Source organism: Trichoderma gamsii (assembly GCF_001481775.2).
Source record: "Trichoderma gamsii strain T6085 chromosome Unknown Scaffold_8.2, whole genome shotgun sequence".
Lineage (NCBI taxonomy): Eukaryota > Fungi > Ascomycota > Sordariomycetes > Hypocreales > Hypocreaceae > Trichoderma > Trichoderma gamsii.
Window position 1 is genome coordinate 536,822 of NW_020171345.1, and position 21,267 is coordinate 558,088.

The 21,267-nt window shown below is 49.2% G+C and overlaps 6 protein-coding genes across 6 annotated transcripts; 2 read left to right on the forward strand and 4 right to left on the reverse strand.

Annotated features, from left to right (window-relative positions):
- Nucleotides 1–524: 524 nt before the first annotated feature.
- TGAM01_v203124 (E3 ubiquitin-protein ligase BRE1) lies at nt 525–3,577 on the reverse strand (the record flags this gene model as incomplete). Its single annotated transcript, XM_018802484.2, has 5 exons — nt 525–698; nt 770–2,379; nt 2,460–2,517; nt 2,584–2,727; nt 3,116–3,577. The coding sequence occupies 5 exons, from the start codon at nt 3,575–3,577 to the stop codon at nt 525–527; spliced, it is 2,448 nt and encodes an 815-aa protein (XP_018664402.1).
- Nucleotides 3,578–3,816: 239 nt separating this feature from the next.
- Nucleotides 3,817–5,529, forward strand: TGAM01_v203127 (hypothetical protein; the record flags this gene model as incomplete). The annotated part of the gene is made up of 1 exon (XM_018802485.1): nt 3,817–5,529. One exon carries the CDS (start codon nt 3,817–3,819, stop codon nt 5,527–5,529), a length of 1,713 nt encoding a protein of 570 aa, XP_018664403.1.
- A 744-nt stretch (nt 5,530–6,273) lies between these two features.
- TGAM01_v203126 (UV excision repair protein Rad23) lies at nt 6,274–7,852 on the reverse strand (the record flags this gene model as incomplete). The annotated part of the gene is made up of 7 exons (XM_018802486.1): nt 6,274–6,399; nt 6,469–6,912; nt 6,972–7,286; nt 7,349–7,428; nt 7,485–7,557; nt 7,656–7,703; nt 7,835–7,852. 7 exons carry the CDS (start codon nt 7,850–7,852, stop codon nt 6,274–6,276), a joined length of 1,104 nt encoding a protein of 367 aa, XP_018664404.1.
- Nucleotides 7,853–9,408: 1,556 nt separating this feature from the next.
- Nucleotides 9,409–10,689, reverse strand: TGAM01_v203128 (hypothetical protein; the record flags this gene model as incomplete). Its single annotated transcript, XM_018802487.1, has 1 exon — nt 9,409–10,689. One exon carries the CDS (start codon nt 10,687–10,689, stop codon nt 9,409–9,411), a length of 1,281 nt encoding a protein of 426 aa, XP_018664405.1.
- Nucleotides 10,690–15,991: 5,302 nt separating this feature from the next.
- Nucleotides 15,992–17,077, reverse strand: TGAM01_v203129 (hypothetical protein; the record flags this gene model as incomplete). The annotated part of the gene is made up of 2 exons (XM_024549143.1): nt 15,992–16,671; nt 16,735–17,077. 2 exons carry the CDS (start codon nt 17,075–17,077, stop codon nt 15,992–15,994), a joined length of 1,023 nt encoding a protein of 340 aa, XP_024406121.1.
- Nucleotides 17,078–17,683: 606 nt separating this feature from the next.
- Nucleotides 17,684–18,589, forward strand: TGAM01_v203130 (hypothetical protein; the record flags this gene model as incomplete). The annotated part of the gene is made up of 2 exons (XM_018802489.1): nt 17,684–18,054; nt 18,118–18,589. The coding sequence occupies 2 exons, from the start codon at nt 17,684–17,686 to the stop codon at nt 18,587–18,589; spliced, it is 843 nt and encodes a 280-aa protein (XP_018664407.1).
- Between the last annotated feature and the right edge of the window lie 2,678 nt (nt 18,590–21,267).

The window sequence follows — 21,267 nt, forward strand, 5'->3', positions numbered from 1 at the left end:
GACATAGCAAGCACAAAATAAGCAAAGCATATCAAGCAATGAGTCAGAAACCCCGCCAAACTTGCGGCTTCTCTCTTATCCAACCCAGCTCCATCCTCGTAGACCCATTGGGCAGCGACTTAATGTCCGCCCATCATCCTCTACACATTATGTACAAGGTTGAAGCATCCCTCATATCGTCCCTTGCTCGTAAACGTACACTGGTGCTACATTGTCCAACACGCCGACCCCTATACCCTTGTTTTTCGAAAAATGTGAAAAAAACCAAAATGACACATAGTTGGTAGATGTCATATAACTTCCGCTGCGGACCCGACCGCTAGCAACTCCCCATCCCCCCCGTGCGCCTATAACACATTTGAATAGATTCGTGACGTTGTCGATGTAAATTTCTAGTCGTTCCTCCGTGAAAACATATGCGAAAAAATGAAAAAGATTGAAGAAATGAAATCAATGCAAAACAGATAAACACAAGTACGCAAGCGATACAAGACAGAAAAGTTCATCATTTTAAAATTTTCATTTTAAAAGTGAACCTGCATAACATCCATCTTGTCAAACGCTCTCGAACAGCTTGGACATTTTCGCATACGGTTACTTATACGATCGTCCACGCACTTGTTACAGAAGAGATGACCGCAAGTTTTGAGGGCTGTATTCTTGAAGTTGGTGCGGCATACTGTGCACAAGGCCATGGTCTATTTTCAACAGTGGTTAGAATAAACCCGAATCCAAAGGGAAGTATCAGGGTGGTGAGAGGAAAACGTACTCGAAGCATATCTTCTTCTTCTGACGAGTTACTTAGCGCCTTGTTCTTCCAGTTGTCTCGATCTTTCTGTACGTGCTCCAGCCGGACTTTGATCTTCTCGACTTCGACCTCTTGCGTTGCATTTCGCTCTCTGATGACAGCTGTTGATGCATCCTTCGACTTTACCAAACTGCTCAGTTCTCCAACTTGCTTCGCAACAGATTCCGCTCGCCTGACAGCCTCGAGGCTATTGGACTCCATCTTCTTGTTTTCAGAAACAAGAGCCGCGTTGGCCTGCTTCAGATCCGCCACCTGCTTCTCCAGATTGGATAGCAGAGTCCGATTCTGAGATTCAAAGTCTTTCAGCTGGGCAATAATCTCGGCTGTCTTTCCGCTTTGATGTCTAAGAGACCTGATTTCGCTGTTTCGGTTGTCGGCATCTTTTCGAGCAGAAAAGTATTTCTGATCGGCTTTGCTCTTTTCAGCAATGAGAATGGCCACCTTCTCTTCCAAAGCGGCGTAGTCGAGCACCTTCTTTTGAGCGAGATCCTTCATCTTCTTGTAGGCCTTCTCCATTGCGGGCAGCTCAAGGTTGATGGAGTTGAAATCCTGCTTCAGCTTCTTATACTTTTGCCGGAGTTCCGCTTCCGTAATATCCTCGGCATCGCCAGCGTCGGCCATTGTTTCGTCCTCTGTGGGTTGTAAGCGAGCAAGTTCCAATTCGAGCGCCGATATCCTGTCTTCTTTCGCCAAGACTAGTTCCTTGATGTGCTCCATTGCAATCTTCTCTTGCTCCGCATTTGCCCTTCGCTGCACATTTTCGGCGAGGATTTCATCCCGAGCAGATCGCACGCGAGTCAGATCCTGATCTCGCGCCGCAATATCAGCTTCATAATCTTGTGCCACCTGGTTCATGTCTGCTTCGAGCTGAGTTCGGAATGCCGTTCGCTCCGCCTGAAGCTTTTCAGCCTCTTCGCGAAGTTGTTTGTTGGTGGCTTCCAAGGTGTTTATTCGCTTAATCAAATCCTCATTCTGGTTTTTGAACTGTTTGAAAACATCAGTTCTAATGTAGTCTTCGTCCGTAAATGTGTCGCGTCGAGATTTCAAGCTCGTATTTTCCTCCTGTGCCGTTTTGAGATCCGCGAGAAGAGTTTCCAGTTGCTCTTTTTGCTTCGCGGCGGCGGCTGTGACTTCTTCATATTTAACTAATAATTCGTTGACAGTGCCATTTGCTTCATTAGGCTCCGGTGCTCCCTCGGTAGGTGTAGTAACAGGCCGTGTGGCATTAGCAAATGCTTGTTGTTCCAGCCTCTGGACCTGAGCACTTTTAGCGCGATCCAATTTCTTCTCGGCCTTGAAGTATCGTAACGTCGCCGCATTAAGTTGCTCCGAAAGTTGCTCTTTTTCTCCGCTTAATCGGTCAAGTTTGAGGAAATACTCTTTCTGGGCGGCCAGAAGACTGGCGACTTTGCTCTCCAGCTCAGATGTCTTGGGGGAAATATTTTGCCGCAGAGCAGCGAGTTGACTGAGCAGCGTTTCGGCTTTCGCTTTGATCGATTTTCCCTTTTCCTGTAAGTGTACTTGAAAGTCATGTAAATCCTTGAAATTGACGCTTGTGAGATATGGGCCATCTGCAACATTTAGAGGGTTAGATATCAGTGGCTTTGTGGCTTCGAGGTCTCCACCAATTCATCAGAAAATAGATACGTACCACTTTTTTCCGTAAGTGTTACTTTTGACGTGGCTATTAACTCAAGCTCTTCGACAAGCTGTAGCACGAATGTTAGTCCGACAGTGACTAAAAAAGATCAGTAACATCACAGAGGTCCACATACCTGTCGCCACCATGCATCGACTATTCGCAAATGATCGTCATGATGCACAGATCTCTTATGTAATTCTTCCAAGCGCGATTCCGCCGTCACTGCCTTGCGGCTGTATTCTTGCATTTGCCGGTAGATTGCTCCCTTTGTATATACCTGATTATGTCCAGTCAGCGCCACGTTGCTCGTTATGATATTGGTCGTTGCGTGGAATGAATGACGCGCTGAAATAGAATCACGATATAGACAGCGCGCGGCAAGAGGGTTGATATGCAGAGCGTATTACTGGTTTTGAATTGTTTTTCTCTTGGATTTTTGGGGAGCAAAGAAGCCGCTAATCGCTCTCGCTAAGCAATGAGCAACATCACTGGCTTGGTGAGCACTATCATCCGGCAACGACGCCCCCAACAAGGGCTGTAGCTGACAGGGCGAGCGGAATTGGTTGCGGGACAGCAACATGCCCAACAGAACGAGGAGGTGCAATCCCGATACCGGGGTGTCTCGTGGGCGGATGGGACGGGGAGTGGGATCATGCGACACTTACCTCGATCCAGGTTTCTTCCTTCATGTCCGCGTTGTCGTCCTTGGCCTTGGAGCCATTGATGGCGACCCTCTTGCTAGGAGGAGCCAGATCCTCGGCGCCGCTGATGGCGGGTCTCTTCCTGTCGTCCATCTTCACAAGCGTGGACGGACGAGGCGAGGCAGAGGGAGTCGTTGCCACAGGCATGAGAAGGCGCGTCAGGGAGGGCCGGCAGGGAGGGTGGCAGGCGAATAGGGGCGGGTAAGAAGAAGCAAAGAGTACTCTCGGGCTGATGTCGTCCTTGGACTGCGCGCGCAAGTGTTCATATGGCAGGGCGCGACGGTCAGCGAGGAGGAGATGCAGAGACCGAGTCGTCAAGGAGTTGAAATTTCGAAGTTGCCTCGCAAAGCAAAGAGGCACGTCTGCGCGCCAAAACAAGCCTAGCGCAGCTCTAGCCTGATCGAGTTTTCTGCTTATCGTATGCATGTTTCGGCTAAAGCCCGGATGCGCTTGTCATGCACCCCACTTCTGCAACCGACTTTTCTGGCTTATCCGAGGAATCCTTTGGCGCATTGCAAAAAAAAATTGGCCGATTACGATTGACTAACTTTCCTATCTTTCAGCTCGGCGCTGCATCGTTTGTTTTCTGCCGTTCACTCGTCAAATGGAAGTAAACACAACCCAGCGGTAGCGCTTGACTGTACATGCCACACCAATAAGCCGAAATGAGTTCCATGTTCAAGAAGAAGGGCGGCCTTGCCTTCAAACCAAGGATCCCATCTGCACGACCACGCCCCGCGATCCCCGCTGCAGACGTCGAAGCCGAGAAAGAGGTCATCGAGCCGGAACCCGTATCGATCGCGGCTGCTGAAAGCCCAAGCCTCGACGCTCGAGAGAATTCAAATACTACCGCCAGCACAAGCGAGTCGGAAAACCTGTCCTCACCAGAATCTTCAGATATTGCGAGAGCCAGCTCCATTATCACATCTGAGCCGTCAACTCAGGATGTCTATAGCCTTAAACCCCAAGAGCACGGTCAACTGCTCGACACACCACAACCAAGCATTGCAGAGGCGACAAATAGCTCTCACAACACAGCAGTAGAAGCTGCGACAAGAGATGCGCAGCACTTGGAGCCGCCCAAGGCAAAAAAACAAAGAGAACCACGGCCTATAGTTGAAGAACACAACATTGCACCAGAATTACGAGATCCACCACGCCCATCGCAAGATATCCAAGACACTACGCCCGAGACATCAGCAGGCACAGATGCATCACAAATTTCACCACCAGTCGCTCAGGAAGCCACACCAGCACCTTCCACAGCGCCGAAGACAAGAACTAGAAGGAAAGCACCCACTTCAGCAGCAGAGGGTGCTGAGGGTGATGCAGACGCCGAGGCACGACCCAAAAAGCGTCAGCGCAAGGCATCAGAAAACGATAGTGGTGCCGCGGCTGCCAAGCCTAGGCAACGCAAGGCGTCCACTCAGGATGGGACAACAACACCCCGAACCAGAGCGAGGAAAGCGCGCTCAGTAACACCAGAAGATGCAGAAACACAGATTGTTGATCTGCAAAACCTAAAAATGACCGACTTGACAAAAGATTTACATATTGGCAAAAAGTTCAGCCGCCACGACGAACTACGGGAGCGAGAACGACAAGCGAGAGTAAGATCCAAAGTCAAGAAAATGATGGGCGACACTAGCCGTGATGGGTCAGAAGCTCCGGAAGCACCAGGAGACCCGGCAATCAAGAGCAAAAGCGCCACACCAACCGCCGCGTCTTCACCGGCACCTGCCTCTGGCCCACAGTTCCGAATTGTCGATGGCCAGATTATCATCGATCAGAGTTCACTGGTCATGGATCGACATGCCCGTGCCGCCGCAGCAAGAGGGGACATGGAGACTGTTGAAGAAAACGACTTCACCAGACTCATCACCAGTAGCTCGTTTATGAACACCTCAAAATTAAAGGGACCAAACATTTGGACCGATGAAGAAACCGAGCTATTTTATCGAGGCCTGCGCATGTTTGGGACAGAATTCGAGATGATCTCCCACATGTTCCCCAACAAGCAGCGCCGACACGTAAAGTTAAAGTATAATCGCGAAGAACGTCACTGCCCCCACCTCCTCAACGCCGCGCTTATAGGCGAAAAGACGGTCCGGATCGACATTGACGAGTACAAGGCCTTTACGGGCATTGAATTTGAATCCGTGGAATCCATCGAGGCCGAGCAGCGCAAGATCCAGGATGACTTTGAGGCCGAGCAGAAGCGCGTCGCCGATGAACAGGCTGAAATCATGCGCAAGAAGCGCGAGGAGCTATTTGCGGACGAGGACGCCTCGGGGAAGAAGAAGAAGAAGGGCAAGAAGGGGAAACAGGCTATACAATATGGGCTAAATGGCGAACCAATCATTCCTGCAGAAGCTTGATTTGGATAACAAAAGAATTGGGCGACTTTTCCCATTTACGTTTCTCTCTCTCTTTCAATTTTGCTTTTTGCTTTCTCAAATTTTGCTTTTCGGCATAGTATCGGCGTTTGCGCACTCCTAAGAGCAAGGAAGGAAATTTAGCTCGGGCAAAGGAAGGAAGGAAGGATATTTAAGAATTACTATGATAATACCCCTCAAGATGCTTTTACGGACTGGGGTTTTGGTTCGAGTCTTTGAGGACTACATGTACCTACCTAGTTATGGACAGAACAAACCTGATTCATTCGTTTCATTAAGTCGGTATGAATAACAAAACCAAAGAACTTTTTATTCAATTTGTTCGCATAGTGCCATCCTAGATACATATCCGGCTTACTCTTCACGATTCAATGGATATAGACACAAAGTTTGCTTTAACGACTTTTTTTTACCAAATTTGATATCAGAGTAAGTAACTTCCATATGACCTCTCAAAGCGTCCCCGGTCCTCGTCTCGTTTGTTCCCCCTGTCCTGCGTTGGAATTAGGCCAGCGCTTTCATTTCTTTCGAATAGGTCCAACCCGTAAATGATACTTGAATTTTCAAAAGCAGCAGCATTATTACGGTCGTTCGTCCCACGAGGTCATCCTACGCCTTAATATTGCCAAATTATCAAAATAATCTTCCATTTGTCTTCCCATGTCTTTCCTTTGCTCATTACCATTGAAACGCTCCAACGACTTCTCAGCTTTCCACAAAGTCTTCCTAGTTTGTCGGTGGCTCATCGTCCTCTGGTTGGTCAAAGAGGAAGTTGGCCGCAAGCTCCTCGTTCTTGTCGCAGGCAAAGTAGGCCTGGATGGCTTGGTCCCGGTCGAATCCAAGTCGGCATAACTGTAGGCTTTGTTAACAAGAGCATTCATCAATAATACAGATGAAGAAACAACAGAGGAGAATACTAACCCGCTCAATCGCATCGCGCTCCTCTTCTGTAACAGAGATGGCCTGGGCACCAGGAGGTAGGGGAACGTCATCTTCAGCATCCTCACCAAGGAGCTGCAAGAATTGGTCTGGGTTTGAAGCAATCAGCTGGGCAAGCTGGGGATTGCCAGCACCGAGCTGCTGGAGGATAGGCTCGAGCATTTGGGGCTGCTGCTGGACTACTTGACGAAGCTGTTGGAACTGGGCATTGTGGCGAAGGAAATCAAGATTGCCCAAATCGCCCTGTCCAGCGGCAGCGGCCGCAGGGGCATCGCTGGCACCACCACCTCTTCGCTGGGCAGCGAGATCAAATAGGTTAATATTGTCATCGTCATTGCCAGTAGGGGCGGCAGCTGGTGCGGCAGCGGCGGCCTGCTGTTGGCTTGCCCGTTGTTGCTGCTCTTGTTGGATGTTCTCGGGAATACCCTTCGAGGCTCATGTTAGTAAAAATTGGCAACCAAGTGATGGTTCTACGTGGTACCCACAGTCAAAAGATATTCAACAGCTCTGTCGGGGTTGTTGAAAGCGGCACGCATAGCTGCCTCGATTTGGGTTCTTTCAAAGCCCATGGCTTCCATGTTGGCGATGGCCTCAGCGCGCTCGGCACCCATGGCCAAACCAGAAACACCGCCGGACGGCGACTCAACGGAGCGGTTAGGAGTCGGTGTTGCTGGAGGAGGGGCCTGGCTGGAAGTCTGAGAAGGGGCAGGGGGCACAGCAGGTGTGCTAGGAACTCGCTGCGCAGGAGTAGCTGGCGGTGCTGCAGCGGCAGCGGGTGCGGCGGCGGCGGCGGGCCTGGGCTATTTTGGCAAAGGTTAGACTGCGAATGAATGCTACAAAGGTATCCGATGTCAAGGCGTACCTTGTTCACCATGCAGACGACAAATCCCTTCTCCTCGATATTGTATGACTCAACGGTATCGTCATCCTTCAGGATTTTGCCTGTATGAGGTCAGAATCAGGGCAGCGCAACGGTGCGAAGCCAGGGTATATCAAACCTGAGTAGATGAGCTTCTGGGTCTTGGGCTCCCAGCCCTTCTCGGCCGCGATCTTCTCCTTGACAGCGGAGATCTGATAGAGAGAAGCGTAGTTAGTAGTCGATTCCGACGACTGCGAAAAGCGGCGATAATAAGGGTAGCTCTCGCAAATATAGATAGCTATAGACGTACTCGGTCTGTGGGCTCTACATCGAGGACGAATTTTTGTTGTTTGAGATCCTAGATGGAAGAGGAGTGTCAGCGCCTGCAGCATGAAAGAAAGCATCGGCTGGCAGCAAAAGAGAGGCATCGTAGCCACTCTGAAGCTCGTGTGATGCCTCGCGTAGGTCGGACTAAAGTTGGCGACGTACTCGAAATGTGACCTTCATGATGGGCAGATGTGTGGCAGCGAAGTGGCTGCGTCGGATGGGAGGGGAGAAGAAAAAGGTCGAGCGGAAGGCCTCGCTGTCGTCGTTCGCAGGCGGGCAGCAGCTGTGAGTGCGCAAGATTCGGCCGGCGAGAGAGACGCTGTAGATGGAGATGGACAGAAGAGTGCGCCGCTCGAGGGCAGAGGCGATACGCTGGATCGTTAATGTCGAGGCAGATTTGGAAGAGGTGGAAGTTATTCAGGCTGCGGCGCCTGGGCTTTGCAGAGGGTGGGGTCGAGCGAGAGAAGCGTGTGGCTGATTTAGTGGTGGGGAGAGAAAGAGAGAGCGGCAAAAGCACTGAAGGACTCCACTGGGGACTACTACAGTAAGCTGGCTGCTGGCTGCTGGCTGCTTCCCTGTGTGGCTTTTTGGGGCACATGCATGCAGATTTCATGTGCTTAGCTGCTGTGTATGGCCACGAGGAGGATCTCCAGCACGGGCGTTGAGACGAGAGTCGGTACTGATATGGATGCTTATAACACAATGTACTACCTAGTGACCTTAAATGTGTTTATCCGTCCTCAATTCATTCTGTCTTTCACTATTGATTAGAGGATACGACCTCAGCCATAGTACTTGGTGCTTAATCCCTAGCCACATCAAGACAGAGAATTAGATTCAAAAGAGCCAAAATCCAAAATTTCCTCAGATGCTATGCTATCATGAATACCTGCAGATATATGGAGTACTCTCAAGGTACCTGCCATCAAAGGCCGCGTAATTGCGCATCTGTACTTTTCCCAAGGCCCATGCAGATACACTCATACGTGCATGTTTGCAGTCCAACATCATGTTGATGACATACGCCACGACTGCCTGCTGCCTGGTCAGGGTACCTCGTGCCCAGTGCATCGCGATATGCGCGCCCAAGTACCCCAACCAGTCGAGCCTTAGGACTTGGCTCCCGAGCCTCGGATTAGCCCATGGGTGTATTCTAGCGCCACTTGCGCCTTCTTGTATTGGTAATGCTGCTAGACAGTCTCGCTACAGGTAAGGTTGGTAAGGTTACTTGAGAGATGTGGCTAATCATCACAAAAAGAGGCTCATAATCACATGTCATTAGTCAATTTGCGCCCACTACGACTACATCATAAACGCTTGGACTTGAGTGAAGTAGGTATAAATTTTGCTTTTTATTTGCTAATATAGTCCTGCTGCCGAAGCGAGTTGAGGAAAGGGATATGCACGCACATATGATTGTATGTGTATCCCCGAAGAAAGAGAAGGTATAGCGGCAAAGATCAAATGAAAATGAAAAGGGCATCCAACGCCACGCTCATCTAATACTTTGGCCAACAACAAAATGGTATCAACGCCATGTTTCCATCCATGTCCTATTTCTAACGTTATATTTTTCCATTTGTTTCCGGTGTTCTGGCGTTTCTCCCATGTAATCGATAAAAATGGTTTTGAATTCGTTAAAAAGTAAAGGGAGGGAATAATAAATAAGAGAAGAAGAAGAAGAAGAAAAGAATTCAGATACGTCAAGTCGTTAAAAGTCCCCATCTGTGGCACAATCATATTTCCCTGCGCAGCCATTCAGGCGCAGGAGGCACCATGTCCATGTCACCATGTGCATGTTTGCTGAGATCCAGCTCAGACCCGTACGTCCTCAATGACCTAGAATCGAAGCCGTCGTTCCTGTTCAGGTTTGGAGGCGCGATCGGCAAGCTGTCACTTCGGAGACGGTTGAGGGATATGTTGCTCGACTGGCGGGAAAGGACTCGTCCCGCATCTGGCGCTGCCATGACGATGGTGCCAGGCGTCGCAAAAGGATGCGGGTCGGGTGAGTCAGATCGGAAGAGAGGATGGATATGGGCCTCGTTGCTGTTTGCGCCCGGCAGATCACGAAGCTCTCGTCGAATAGACACGGGGCTGTAGCTTCGGCTTCGGCGACGGGTTTGAATACGAGGTGGTTCAAGTTCGACAAAGGACTGTGGCGATGGACTCCGGCTGGCCACGGGGCTGGCAGGAATTGTTTCGAGGCCGCGGGGCTTGCTTTGCGTGGGTGTTGAGATTTCCATCACAGCTTCTCGGTTGTGCACGTCTACTGTTGATGTGTCCCAGGAATCAAAAGCGTCGTCGCCCATGGTGCTTCGGTTGGCAGTCGAATCCATCGACATGGAGCGGGTCCCCTCCTTTGAGGAGCGCATCTTGGTCTTGCTTGAAACGGAGCGAATCGAGTGGGACACATAAGTCACGGAAGATGCGACAGTCTCAGCCATTGACTTGCAGTCCGCCGAGTTGGAGCGGCTTCGATTACCCTGAGATTCCAGCTGTTCAGTGTGATTCGTCTCCTCCGTAATGGGCATTGTCTGGCTGTATCTGATGGTCTTGAGGTTAACCTTGCGCGATCGTCCGTTCTCCACGTCTTTGCTGCCGTCTGAGTTGGAAAAGAACTGATGAATAGTGTATACGATTTGACATGTAATTGCCAGTGCGAATGTGATGGAAGCTCCAACAAGGAGGTGTTGATTGTCTGCTCCATCGGCCTGGGCCAAGTATACCAGAGCGACGATGGAGGTCACAGTCGCAATGACACAAGCCGAGATCTTGAGGCCATAGAGGATGTTCCGTAACGGTTTGGACCGCCCTGGTAATGCAGGCAGAATGTCGGTCGCAACAAGCCATGCGAGAAGGACCAGAATTGCGGCTTCGAATGCCGCAGCGACACTTGATGTTGTTCTGCCTGGTGATGACTGGGGAACGCTTACACTGATGGCGATCTGAGTGCACAGCGTGGCCGTCGTGGCGATGAACGTGAGCGCTCCCAGCGCAATTGAAATGAGTCGAGGCATTGTTGGCTAGAAAATGAGCGTTGCCGGCCCAAGAGGGGAAACCGGAGGAAGAAAAGATTGTTGTTTGGAAGAATTCCAGTGGTATGAGAGCGAGGCCTGAAACACTGAGTGTTGCGCCAAGCAGGTAACCGATTGGCTACCTAATCAGAGAGTGACAATGCAGGCCGCGCACAGATCGTCAACCGCCAGTTCGAAAAAGCGAAGATAAAAATAAAAGACAGTTAAAGCCCAACGACGTCAATGGACACGAGCCAACAAGAAAAAAAAAATTCCTCGAGGTGTTGGCGATCGATGTGATGCTGCAGGCTCGTTTTCTCTAGTGCGCTTCTTTAGATCCGGCAGATGGTGGGAATCCGGGGCTTGTGATTTTTTGTGATAAGTGATAGCTGAGACAGGCGACGGCAATCAAAGGTCGGCAGAAAGCCAGGCAGTGCTCTCATCGATTCGATTGAGCAAAGGAAAAAAAAAAAGGAGCGTTACAGTGGCTTTGGAGCAGGCATTCCGGATGGGGAGGTCAATAAAGAGAGAAGCACCACAGGAGGGTGGATTAAGCCTGGAGAAGTAAGAAACAAGAAGAAACAGAGCGAGGGGGAAAAAGAAGGAAAAAAGGAACAAAACCGGTCCCGGGATGAGGGGGAACAGCTACACTAAAAGCTCGCAGAACCTCATCCTCTCGGGGAATACGCGTTCGGGGCCAGGGCATAAGAGGGCCTTGCAGTACTAAAAAAGACTTGCGCGGAAGGGCATCCGGGCGTGCGTCGGGCAGGTACACCGTGGTATTGGTGAGATTTTTTCTTTCTCTCTCTTCTTCTTCTCTCTTTTTCTACAGTACACACACTACTGTACAGTACAGAGGTGGATGCAGGGACAGGGGACGGGACATCTTGGGAAGGGCAACCTTGCATCGTGACAGGGGTGTCAAACTTTGGCTCTCAGCCCAGCCGGAGGGGGCCCATGTTGTTTTGGCCGTTTTACATAAACAAGAGGAGAATAGATGGCGGAGCAGCCGGGAAGTTGAGTTTTTTTGCTTGGGCCAGAGGACAAACGGAGCTGCTTCTTTTTCGTTTGTCTTTTTATTACGTGTTATTCTTTTTGGGCCATGTTGGAGCTTGTAAGCGGCGGGTTATGAGCTGCTTTGGGCATTGAGCTGCTTAGAGCCAAAGCATATTATAGTATCAGTTCCAATAGATGGAAAACATGCTTTCCGCCGTTGCTTATAGAGCGTCAGCCGTGATTTGACTGAGGTGGTTGCATAATCAGAGCAGACGCAGCGAGCTACAGCTTTGAGCGAGGCATGGCCCGACAAGGAGTCAAAGTTAAACTTGATCGCATGAGCCCCTCGCAACCACAACCTTTTCCAAGTAGTGTTACCAGGTACCTGTTCATCAATTATGACAACATCAGGGTCCTTGATACAGTTGAAAGTAAATAGCAAGGGATTGAGTCAACAAACAGCAAAAAAGGCGAGCAAGTGGGAGAATGCAAAGGGTAGAAGCCATCTGTTTGAGGCCCCAGGGGTACGCAGCCCCTGTGCGCATGTCCAAGTAGCCCCTCTCCTATGCGCAGTGCAAAGGTACCTGCGCGCAAAGTACCGAAGAGGTCCACGGCCCTGGGACACCGGCTGCGTCCCATTTTAGCAACCCGACGCCACGGAAACTCCTGGCATGTAACGAGGGCCGAGGAGACTGGATCCATATGCATATCGGAGCGCACGCGATGACAGGTCCAGGTACAGGTCCAGGTACAGGTCCAGGTACAGGTCCAGGTACAGGTACGACGGCAGCAGCGCCGAAGAGTACGAGGTCCGAGGTATTGCTCCATAATTCGCACACAGTTTTCGCTTTGCCGGGCTCCTCTTATTCCCACTTGGCTCTTCGCCCGGCTGCTTCTTCATTTTCTCTCCTAGGGCTTGGTTGATTCCAAGAGAAATCCCTGTTAGTTCCTCGCGTAAAAGCTTTTTTCCTTCCTTTTGAGCTGGGCAATCGTTGCTGTCGTATTGCATCTGAGAAGGAATCTGCCGCGATACCTGAATTTGCAGCACTAAAGCGTACACATCGGAAGCCCTAACCTGCATACGATGCATAATCCACCTCTTCTGGGCAGCCAGGGGACAACTTGGCAAAAGGAACAAACCAATGAGATGTCCAAGGCTCGGGCAAGTTCCCTACATGCCCCATGCTGTCGTCTCGGTCCCGTGAATGAATCATGTAGATACTTGCAGGTACTTTATCCCATGCTCGGCATCTTACCTGTCTGTGTGTGTCATCAGCTCTCATCTCAGATTTGTTCCCGTCACTGTTTTGGCTGTGGTAAGTGGAAACTAAACCCAGCCGTTGCCGGGCTGGCCTGCCCCCTTAACAAAACACCCATGTTTTAAAAGGGCGAAGAAGAAAGAATTGAAAGACAAAACAAAGCAGCTTTCGTTTCAATATTTCGATAATTCTGATCCCATGTCATTTCCCGCAGTGTATAGTGCAGTCCCCAGCCTAAGACGCGAAACAATTGCGCGCCGCCGTGTAAACAAGATTGGCCGTAGGTAGTGGTCGTAGCTTTCTTCTTGTTTCCAAGGCACGGTAGCTCCAAACTCTGCCGGCGCCTCGGTGGAGAGCTTGGTTCCCCCTTTTGGCTCGCACTTTGCCCGTTTCTGCGGCTGGACGGCCAAAAGAACAAGACTTTTTGATTGCAGACCTCATGATGACGGCGAGCGCGGGCTCAGGCGCGGGCTCGGCAGTCTCACAATGCAAACTATCTGGAGTACGGCACGGGACTGAACTCATTCCCCAGAATGAATCTCGTTTAGACCTCAGCCACGTGTGGGAGTGGCTGCGACACGGCCTGTTGTGTTGAAGAATCGATGTTTCTCGCTTCTGCAGGGCGAGGCGAGGCCCATCGGTACCTGCATTCGATACGATGCTTCTTACTCGTACCGCTGGTCGCGTGCATGCATGCAATTTCTCCTATGCGTGTGCCTACATACGAAGTACTGCTGCATGCATTGATTGACTGGGTATTGGTAAGCTTGCAAGGGGATCCCACAGCGAGTAATCCAAGTAAGGTAGGTACTGCTAGGAGCGGTTCTTCTCATATACAACCACAGGATAGTACAAGCTACAAGTACTACTATATTGCTTTGTTTGCCGGGCCGATACTTGCACATGCTTGCACATGCAGATATTCTACAACTTTACCAGCACTTACAAGCACAGTATAGCACCCATCGCGTGCCAGTTCAAGTCAGCAACATCGGCACTTTACTCTTATACGAGCAATGCTCCGTACATGCAGGAATACTGCTGCTTCGGGCAAGGGGCCTATGCCGCGTACCTGAGCCTACTGTAGGACTTGTCTGCCAAGTGGAGCGGCGTAGTGGCTTGAGCCCCTTGCAGCTCAGCTTACTTGGACTTGTAACCGACTCCATACCAGCAGCCGCACAGGCAGCAAAGAGCGCAAACAGGGGACTGGAACTTGCCGCTATCCTAGCCAGCTGAACATGTACAAGTAGTAGTCTGAGCAGCAGGGGAAGGACTACTAGTAGCTCTGTGAAGTTGCTTGGTAGAGTCGTGACGTATTTATATGAGTACTTTATGCGTTGCCATCAGCAGTAGTACGTAGTCTAGAATCTTACATGATTCAGCAATAGCAGCACCTAGCTACGCACGGTGATGATTCCAAGGACTCAGCATTGCTTCCATTACTGTACATGTATATCGAGTGCGTACCGCGGACGTCTATTTTTAAAAATGATGCATGCAGTTTGCTCGTGGCATGTGACGTACATGTACATCAGCACCTGTGGATGGCCTCTCGTAGCGAGATCGACATTCCAGCGCTATGTGTAAGTGGCTCAACCACGAGAGGCTACAGAAGTGCACGCAGACCGCCAAACGGCGCGGGAAAAAAAACGGACAGATGAAGATATAGTTGACAGTCGTGGCTTGCTTAGCCTCTGGATGTTGACAAGAAGCTTAAATTGTGAGAGGGATCCTCTTGGTACATACATGTACATAGAACTCTAGAGATGGATTTGAACCAACATTGAGAGCTATGCCAGCACGGTCCAGCAGCTCGTTCAACATGGAAGCCGTGTACTCAAAAAAGGCTCTACGAGTATAATTAGACGACAAGCCACAACAGAAGGTAAATCATCAAATGTGTAACGTCAGCTATTTGTAACACCCCGACCTACGCATCCAGCCCATGAGCTTTAATCCACCCACTGAAGCTATCCCCTTCTTCAACCTAGATTCTAGAAGCTCTCACCTCTTCTGCATTCAGAATAACCCTTTCTATTCTTGGTAGCATACCCGTATTCAAAAGAGCCCGTGCGTGCTCTAAGCGATGACATATGCAGCTTACAGCTCACTTCTGAGCACGGTGTTCTCCGCCACTCTCGCTATCTTGGACTGTCTTTTAGGCTTTCAACTACCTAGGTAACATCGAGATTTAGACTATACATAAGGTTTCAAATGGTGATGGAAGAGATACATCCGCCGATAGTTTTTCTTCTGAGTGCCTTGTTGAAGAAGACGGGTGTACTTGGAATGTTACTAGCCACTTGTCGCTGTCCCCAGAAGAACTAAGAACTACCTCCCAGCACCAGTAACGAAGTACAGAATTCCAATACAAATCGCCATGCGTGACGCAATACAGCTCTTCTACTTCTACAAGGTGTTGGTTCAGCGGTTTGATCAGCTACAATAGCCCTACCTGCAGCATTCACCAAATCTATATGCCCTGCTCTCCATGTTTCACATAGACAAATGATCGTCGAACGCACAAGTGAAGTCTCGTATAGATATAACATCTTCTTATATACAAATAATCTCCCATATAAATGAAACTGTATGGAATCATTCAGTCGGCACCTTTCGTCCTGATAATCTTGAGATGCCCCTTTTTCTTTGTCCTCACAATTCAGAGATCCAGAACCGAAAACTTGAAAGACGGCGGGATATTTGGTTCGGAATTATTCTGGCATCAAATTGTTTGCTCGCGAAAACGGACGTTCGTCAATTTTATCCAAAGAGGGATCAACCATCTGCGCCCTCCCTGCATCGTTTCAAGGTCTTGCCGTCGCTCCGTGCCATGGTCCTACCAAAGCGTCGGATCTCGCGTCGATCAGGGTGTCGCACGCCATTGCACATGGTACGGAAGTGCACTCAGAGTAGATGCTTATCTTACACGTATCTGAGTACCCTTGGGCCGGGAGTAATTGCACGGATACTCAAAGCTTGGGTCAACAGCGCGCATCGTTCTCACCGCCACCCTTGAGTCTGTGGCGGTGTTGTTAGGATTTGCATTGTCAGTATTCTGTGCGCGGGTCCGCCAATTTTGACCACTCCTTGGCCCATCGTAAGGATTCCTCTTTTGATGCCTTGTCGTCTCCAGCATCTGCAGCCTTCTCAAGGGCAATTTCCGACAGTAAGCTGAACATGTCGCCCCTCCCATTGGACGCGGCAGTGAACAGGTGCCTTTCTGCAGCATCCTTGTCGCTTACGCGAAGCAATTTGCCAAGCTCGACGTCCGCCTCAACAAAGCCGATGCCGGACAGCGACTCAAATAATGCCCGAGCCTCTTCATGCTGGTTCGTTTTGACCAATGATTTGCCCACGCAGAGTTGACAGCTATGCTTCCATTCAAAGTCTGGGGTCCCTACCTGCAGCGCCCGTCGCAGCGCTCTGATTGCAGCTTCGTAGTTCCCCTGCTCGTACTGAAGTTCGCCTTCCACAGTAAGAGCATCAGCGTCTCTTGCTGTCGAGACGAGTTGCTTGAATCGCGCCTCGACCTTTCGGAGCTGGGGGACGCGTCCGTAAGCACCAGACCGCACAAGATGCCTCGCAAGTGACAGTATGGAGGGCCGATAACCAGCGTCTGAGGCTGCTGCCCAAAGCGCGCTTGAGAATGCGTCTGCGCTCCGGGGACCACGAACTTGTCGCATGATACAAGCTGCGTCGTGGATTACCTCAACGGAGAAGCCGTCTTCTTCAAGATGAGTTAGTAATCAATGACACAGAGGAGATGGGTTAGAATTAATGTGATACATACTGCCTGTCAATGCCACGGACCATGGATCTGAGCCCCGACTGATTGCGTCGTGGAATTTTTTGACGCAATCATAATACTCAGCAGGGGAGGCTCGCTTAAAGGCCTCTCCGTTTCTCTCGATGACGGCAATGAAAGACGACATTGGGATCTCAGCCAAGTTAAACACTTCAAGAGGCGACGGGCCGACTCTCTTCATCTTTGGTACCGCATAATGCCGGACTTGCCCATGGCTGTCAACTATCGAAGCTTGTGGCCTGATAGAATGCGCTGCGGGGGTGATTCTTAATGACCGCGCTGAAGCTATTAGGGGCCGTATAGCTTTGCAATAGCTGCAAGTAGACATGATATCAGAAAGTACTAGGTTGGAAGTAGAAGTGTATCTTTTCTGAAGTAGCTACCCAGAGAGTCGCATGAAGAAAGCAGGAATAGCAAATTGCAGTGAGCACTTCACCGTTTTCGACAAGCCTCGCAGAAGCTGGTGACTGCAATGGAAAAGAAATTGTAAAATGTATAAAAATCAATATCTTGTTGGCTCGTAAGCATCCCGAGTGCAATATCCTCGTTGGTGGTTCATGAATCAGTGGCTGATGATCTGGCTGAGACGGCAGTTGAAAGGCTACTCTTGGACGTACCTTGTTTGTTTAAGCGGCCGGCCAATCACGCGCTAGCAGTTCGGCGGCCATCTCGCCCATAGGCCCCACCGAAATTTTTTTGAGTCTCGAACCTCAAGCAAATCGCAATCGACTACACCAGAGAAGAAGCAAAAGAAAACGCCTGCTCGGAAATAAAGGAACAAGCTATCTGAAGAGAAAAGAAGCTTTTTGTTCCAATTCATAATCATAATTTGAAGAAATTGGGGTGATTCGCCAAGCAATTCGCGGTATACGACGTGTCGAAGTAGACGCCAATCTCAAGAGAATTTTTCACAGCGCCGGATCTCATCACCAACATGCCCGTTCAAACTAGGAGAAGGGCGGCTATGCAAGACACGCCTGTAAAATCAGATGCGAGTGCCACAAAGAAATCAAGTGCGAAATCAAGCCCCGCGCAGAAGCTGCCAGTGAGAGAGAAGGAAGAGGAAGAAGTGCCTATGCCAACCAAGGGCACTCTCAAAGTCTTTGACGATGAGGATGAAGATGAAGCAAAGGCTCCTCTTGAGTCATCATTAAATCCAATTGCTGGAACAGCGGATGCAGTTGAGGACGAGGAAGAGGAGGAAGAGGAGGATAGTGATGATGAAGCTCCTGAGGCTGTGTCTACGACCAAGGTGGCTAAACAGATCAAGAAATCCGCACAAGTTGCTCAACAGGCAGCCAAAGAGTATGTTCCTCTGTTGCCACTTACCAGGTTTTAGGTTCCTGTTTTGTCTAACTATCCTACCAGACAAGCTGCTACACAAAAGCGCAAGCGTCAATTGCGTGATGAGCTTCTCAAGAAACAAGCCGAGGAGCGAAAGAAGATTGATGAGGCCAAGGAAGAGGCATCCGTCACTAAATCACAAAGCAAAAAATCCGAAGCCAGCAGCGGAAGGAAGCGAGTGCAGAAATCTGACATCCCTGCCGTTCTCCCCGCCGAGTTCTTGGAAGATTCTTCAAGCGAAGATGAGGACGAAGATGCTGCCGATGCTGTTTCAGGGCCGAAGAGGCGAAAGGTTTCCGGAGTAGAGAAGAGGCTTACACGCCTGGATGCTGGGCCCAAGGACGAGGTCTTGAACTCTACAGTATACCGGGTGGCTAAGAAGACGGACGAAAGAATGACACCGAAACTCAAGAAACATACCAAGTCTTCCAAGGACTTGCTCTTGAAGCGAAACCGGCCTGCCGCCAAATCTGGAACTGGATTTTTTAAGAAATGAGGTTTCGGGATGGTGCTTTTTTGTTAGATGCGTGTAGTGATACCCGGAGCATCACAACGTTCATAATCAATCAGCTCTTCTTGGATACGCGGGACATTTGTCTGCATACTATGTGTCGGCACATTCTGTGTTGCTCGGGCTATGGCCTATTATAGGGGATGTTCAAATACGTCTCCAGAGCGTTACTTCTATGGAGAGATGAGCCTGGCGTGTGCCATTGGATAGCCCCAAAGCTCTTCTGTCGAGCATATGTATATTCATCAACGGCATCGACAATTGGTATCAAACTGGGTATGTGGGAGTTTTGTTCTAGGTGGGTCTACAGCAATCAATGTTGAGGATAGAAAGAGGACAACGAAGTGAATAAGAATCATCAGACTACCAAGCGGTTGCATCGAAAAAGTATTTCAGTAGCTGATACCTTTTATGAAAACTTCAGAAAGAATAGAGTTATAATTTGTATCACCCTGTTTCAAACCAAAGTCTCTGCCCTCCCTCTCTCTCTCTAAGATAGCCGTGCTTATGCATCTGTAACTCCGTACTCATCCTTGAATAACTGACTGACTTGGCCGTGAGTGAAAAGGAGTCTTCTATTTGAACTACCTCATTTTCTAATTCAACTGAGTGTAACCCAATTTTTTTTTTGGGGGGGGATATAGACATAGGTCCATCAAAAAGTATCGCGCAACAGCATCTATCAGATAACAGTCCTACTATACTATTTTACCTTCTTTTCTTTTCTGCTACTCTTTTTCTCACTTTTCCTATTACAACCTTTTTCTACCTCGCACTAAGACGGTGTATCAACTGAACGAAGCAAAGACCAGCTGCCGCCATAGATATAAGTGAGCGACGAACACGAATCCATCACAAAACCAAGCCATGAGATCGTCACTGGAAGACATGGCGGGATCTTTGCAAAAATAGTCCAAAATTGCTGATAAAGGGGTTTACGCAGAAGCCATTTGGGGTCAACAAGTGTTGATACAGTATGCGTCTCATTATTCATTTTCACATGCCATACGGGATAATACAAAGTAGTATCCCATAGTGAGAAAACTACTACCTATGATTAGCTTTCTGTGTTCTTTTCTTTTATTTTCTTTCCTTTTTATCGTTTTACCCTTTGGGCGTTTCTTTTTTTCTTTTTTCTTTTTTGGGCACGGCACTATCAGATGTGACAAAAAGAAAGTCTCCTTAATATATCCGGAACAGATAAAAAAGAAACATAAGGACCTCCTTCTCCTTTCCCATCCTATAATTCATAGCCAAAAGGTACAGAAAAAGAGAAAAAGGCGAGCAGAAACAGAAACAGAAAAATGGAAACGTCACATCACATCATTTCCTAAATCCTTCTCACATTTGTTTCTTTCTTTTTTCTTTCCGCAAGGGTTGCAGTCACGGATCCTTTCCAAAGTCACACAACAGACGCCTGTGATGTAACGTGCATACCGTGTGTCCTATTCAATGCGTGATAAAAGTACACCGCTAGATTGACACACAAGCAACACCCGCGTGATGCGTGAGTAAATAAAATATGTAATGGTGCGAAGTAGTTGAAGCATTTTCTTATTGCTCTTTACGCTCATAAATCAATCCCCATTTTTTCTGCCCGAGTACCTAAAAATAGGTGCCTCAAAGTGTAGTTTTGCAAGTACTACTCATGATACCGAAACGTGAAAGAAACATTTCTCCTAGAGTGTGAAACGCGATGACTTCACTTCCGGTGGCGACTCTCAACATATTTTTCGTACCCGCAAAAATAGGCCCATACTCTCATCCAGTGCCTTTGATGTTACAATCTTCCTTGAAAGGGTCAAAATAGCGACAAAACCTACGGAAGAGATCCGGAAGGATTGTCATCCTGTCACGGGGGCCAATCCAGCAGACCTAATTGCTCCTTCTCATCAGCATCCAAGGGATTTAATTCGATGCATACTGGATCCTTGTGCCATGCAAACCCAACGCGCATTTTCAGACCGTTCGAGAACCCAGCATAGCACTGACTTCTGCGAATCCTTTTCGTTGATCATATATCAGCTAGGTTGGCTATGTAAGTCGCAGGAGAAATGTTCGTCCAATAGGAGGATTTATTACCCGGCATATGTTGCAAGTAAATCATGGTAAGCCTCGCCGTAAATGTTTGGCCAGGAACCATCAACCTAGGACACCAGTAGGGTACGTACGAGGATCATCCCAGCTCTAGTTGAACCATGCTCGAGACTTTAGGCCAATCGAAGAAGGTCGGCCATTATCCTACCTTCACAGCAGCTAGACAGGGCGGTCTCATATTGGCGCTCTTGGCGGCAACAAATTTGCTTTCTGGTCGTTTACGTACCTTAGCGATAGTCGGCGCTCTCGTCTGAAAATAAGTTGACCTGAATGGTCGGAAACTTCCGCTATGGGTGTCATCGCGGCGTGGTCCATTCTCAGCATATACGGAGTACTACATCAAGCGATAATGCTGTAACCTCTCCTAGGTTAGCTGGCGCCACATCTGGGTAGTACAAGCGACGGAATAGCTTGTAGTTACTGTTAGCCCAGATGATCTTGCTCTCGAGTCTTCCAATTGCAGATAGAGAGCTTTTTAGCACGTTCCCGTTTCGATAGTAGTCACTGTTCGATTGAGCAACCTGAAGCAAAGGGGCCTTCTTCGTACCCGTAGATGGCTAGCTGCC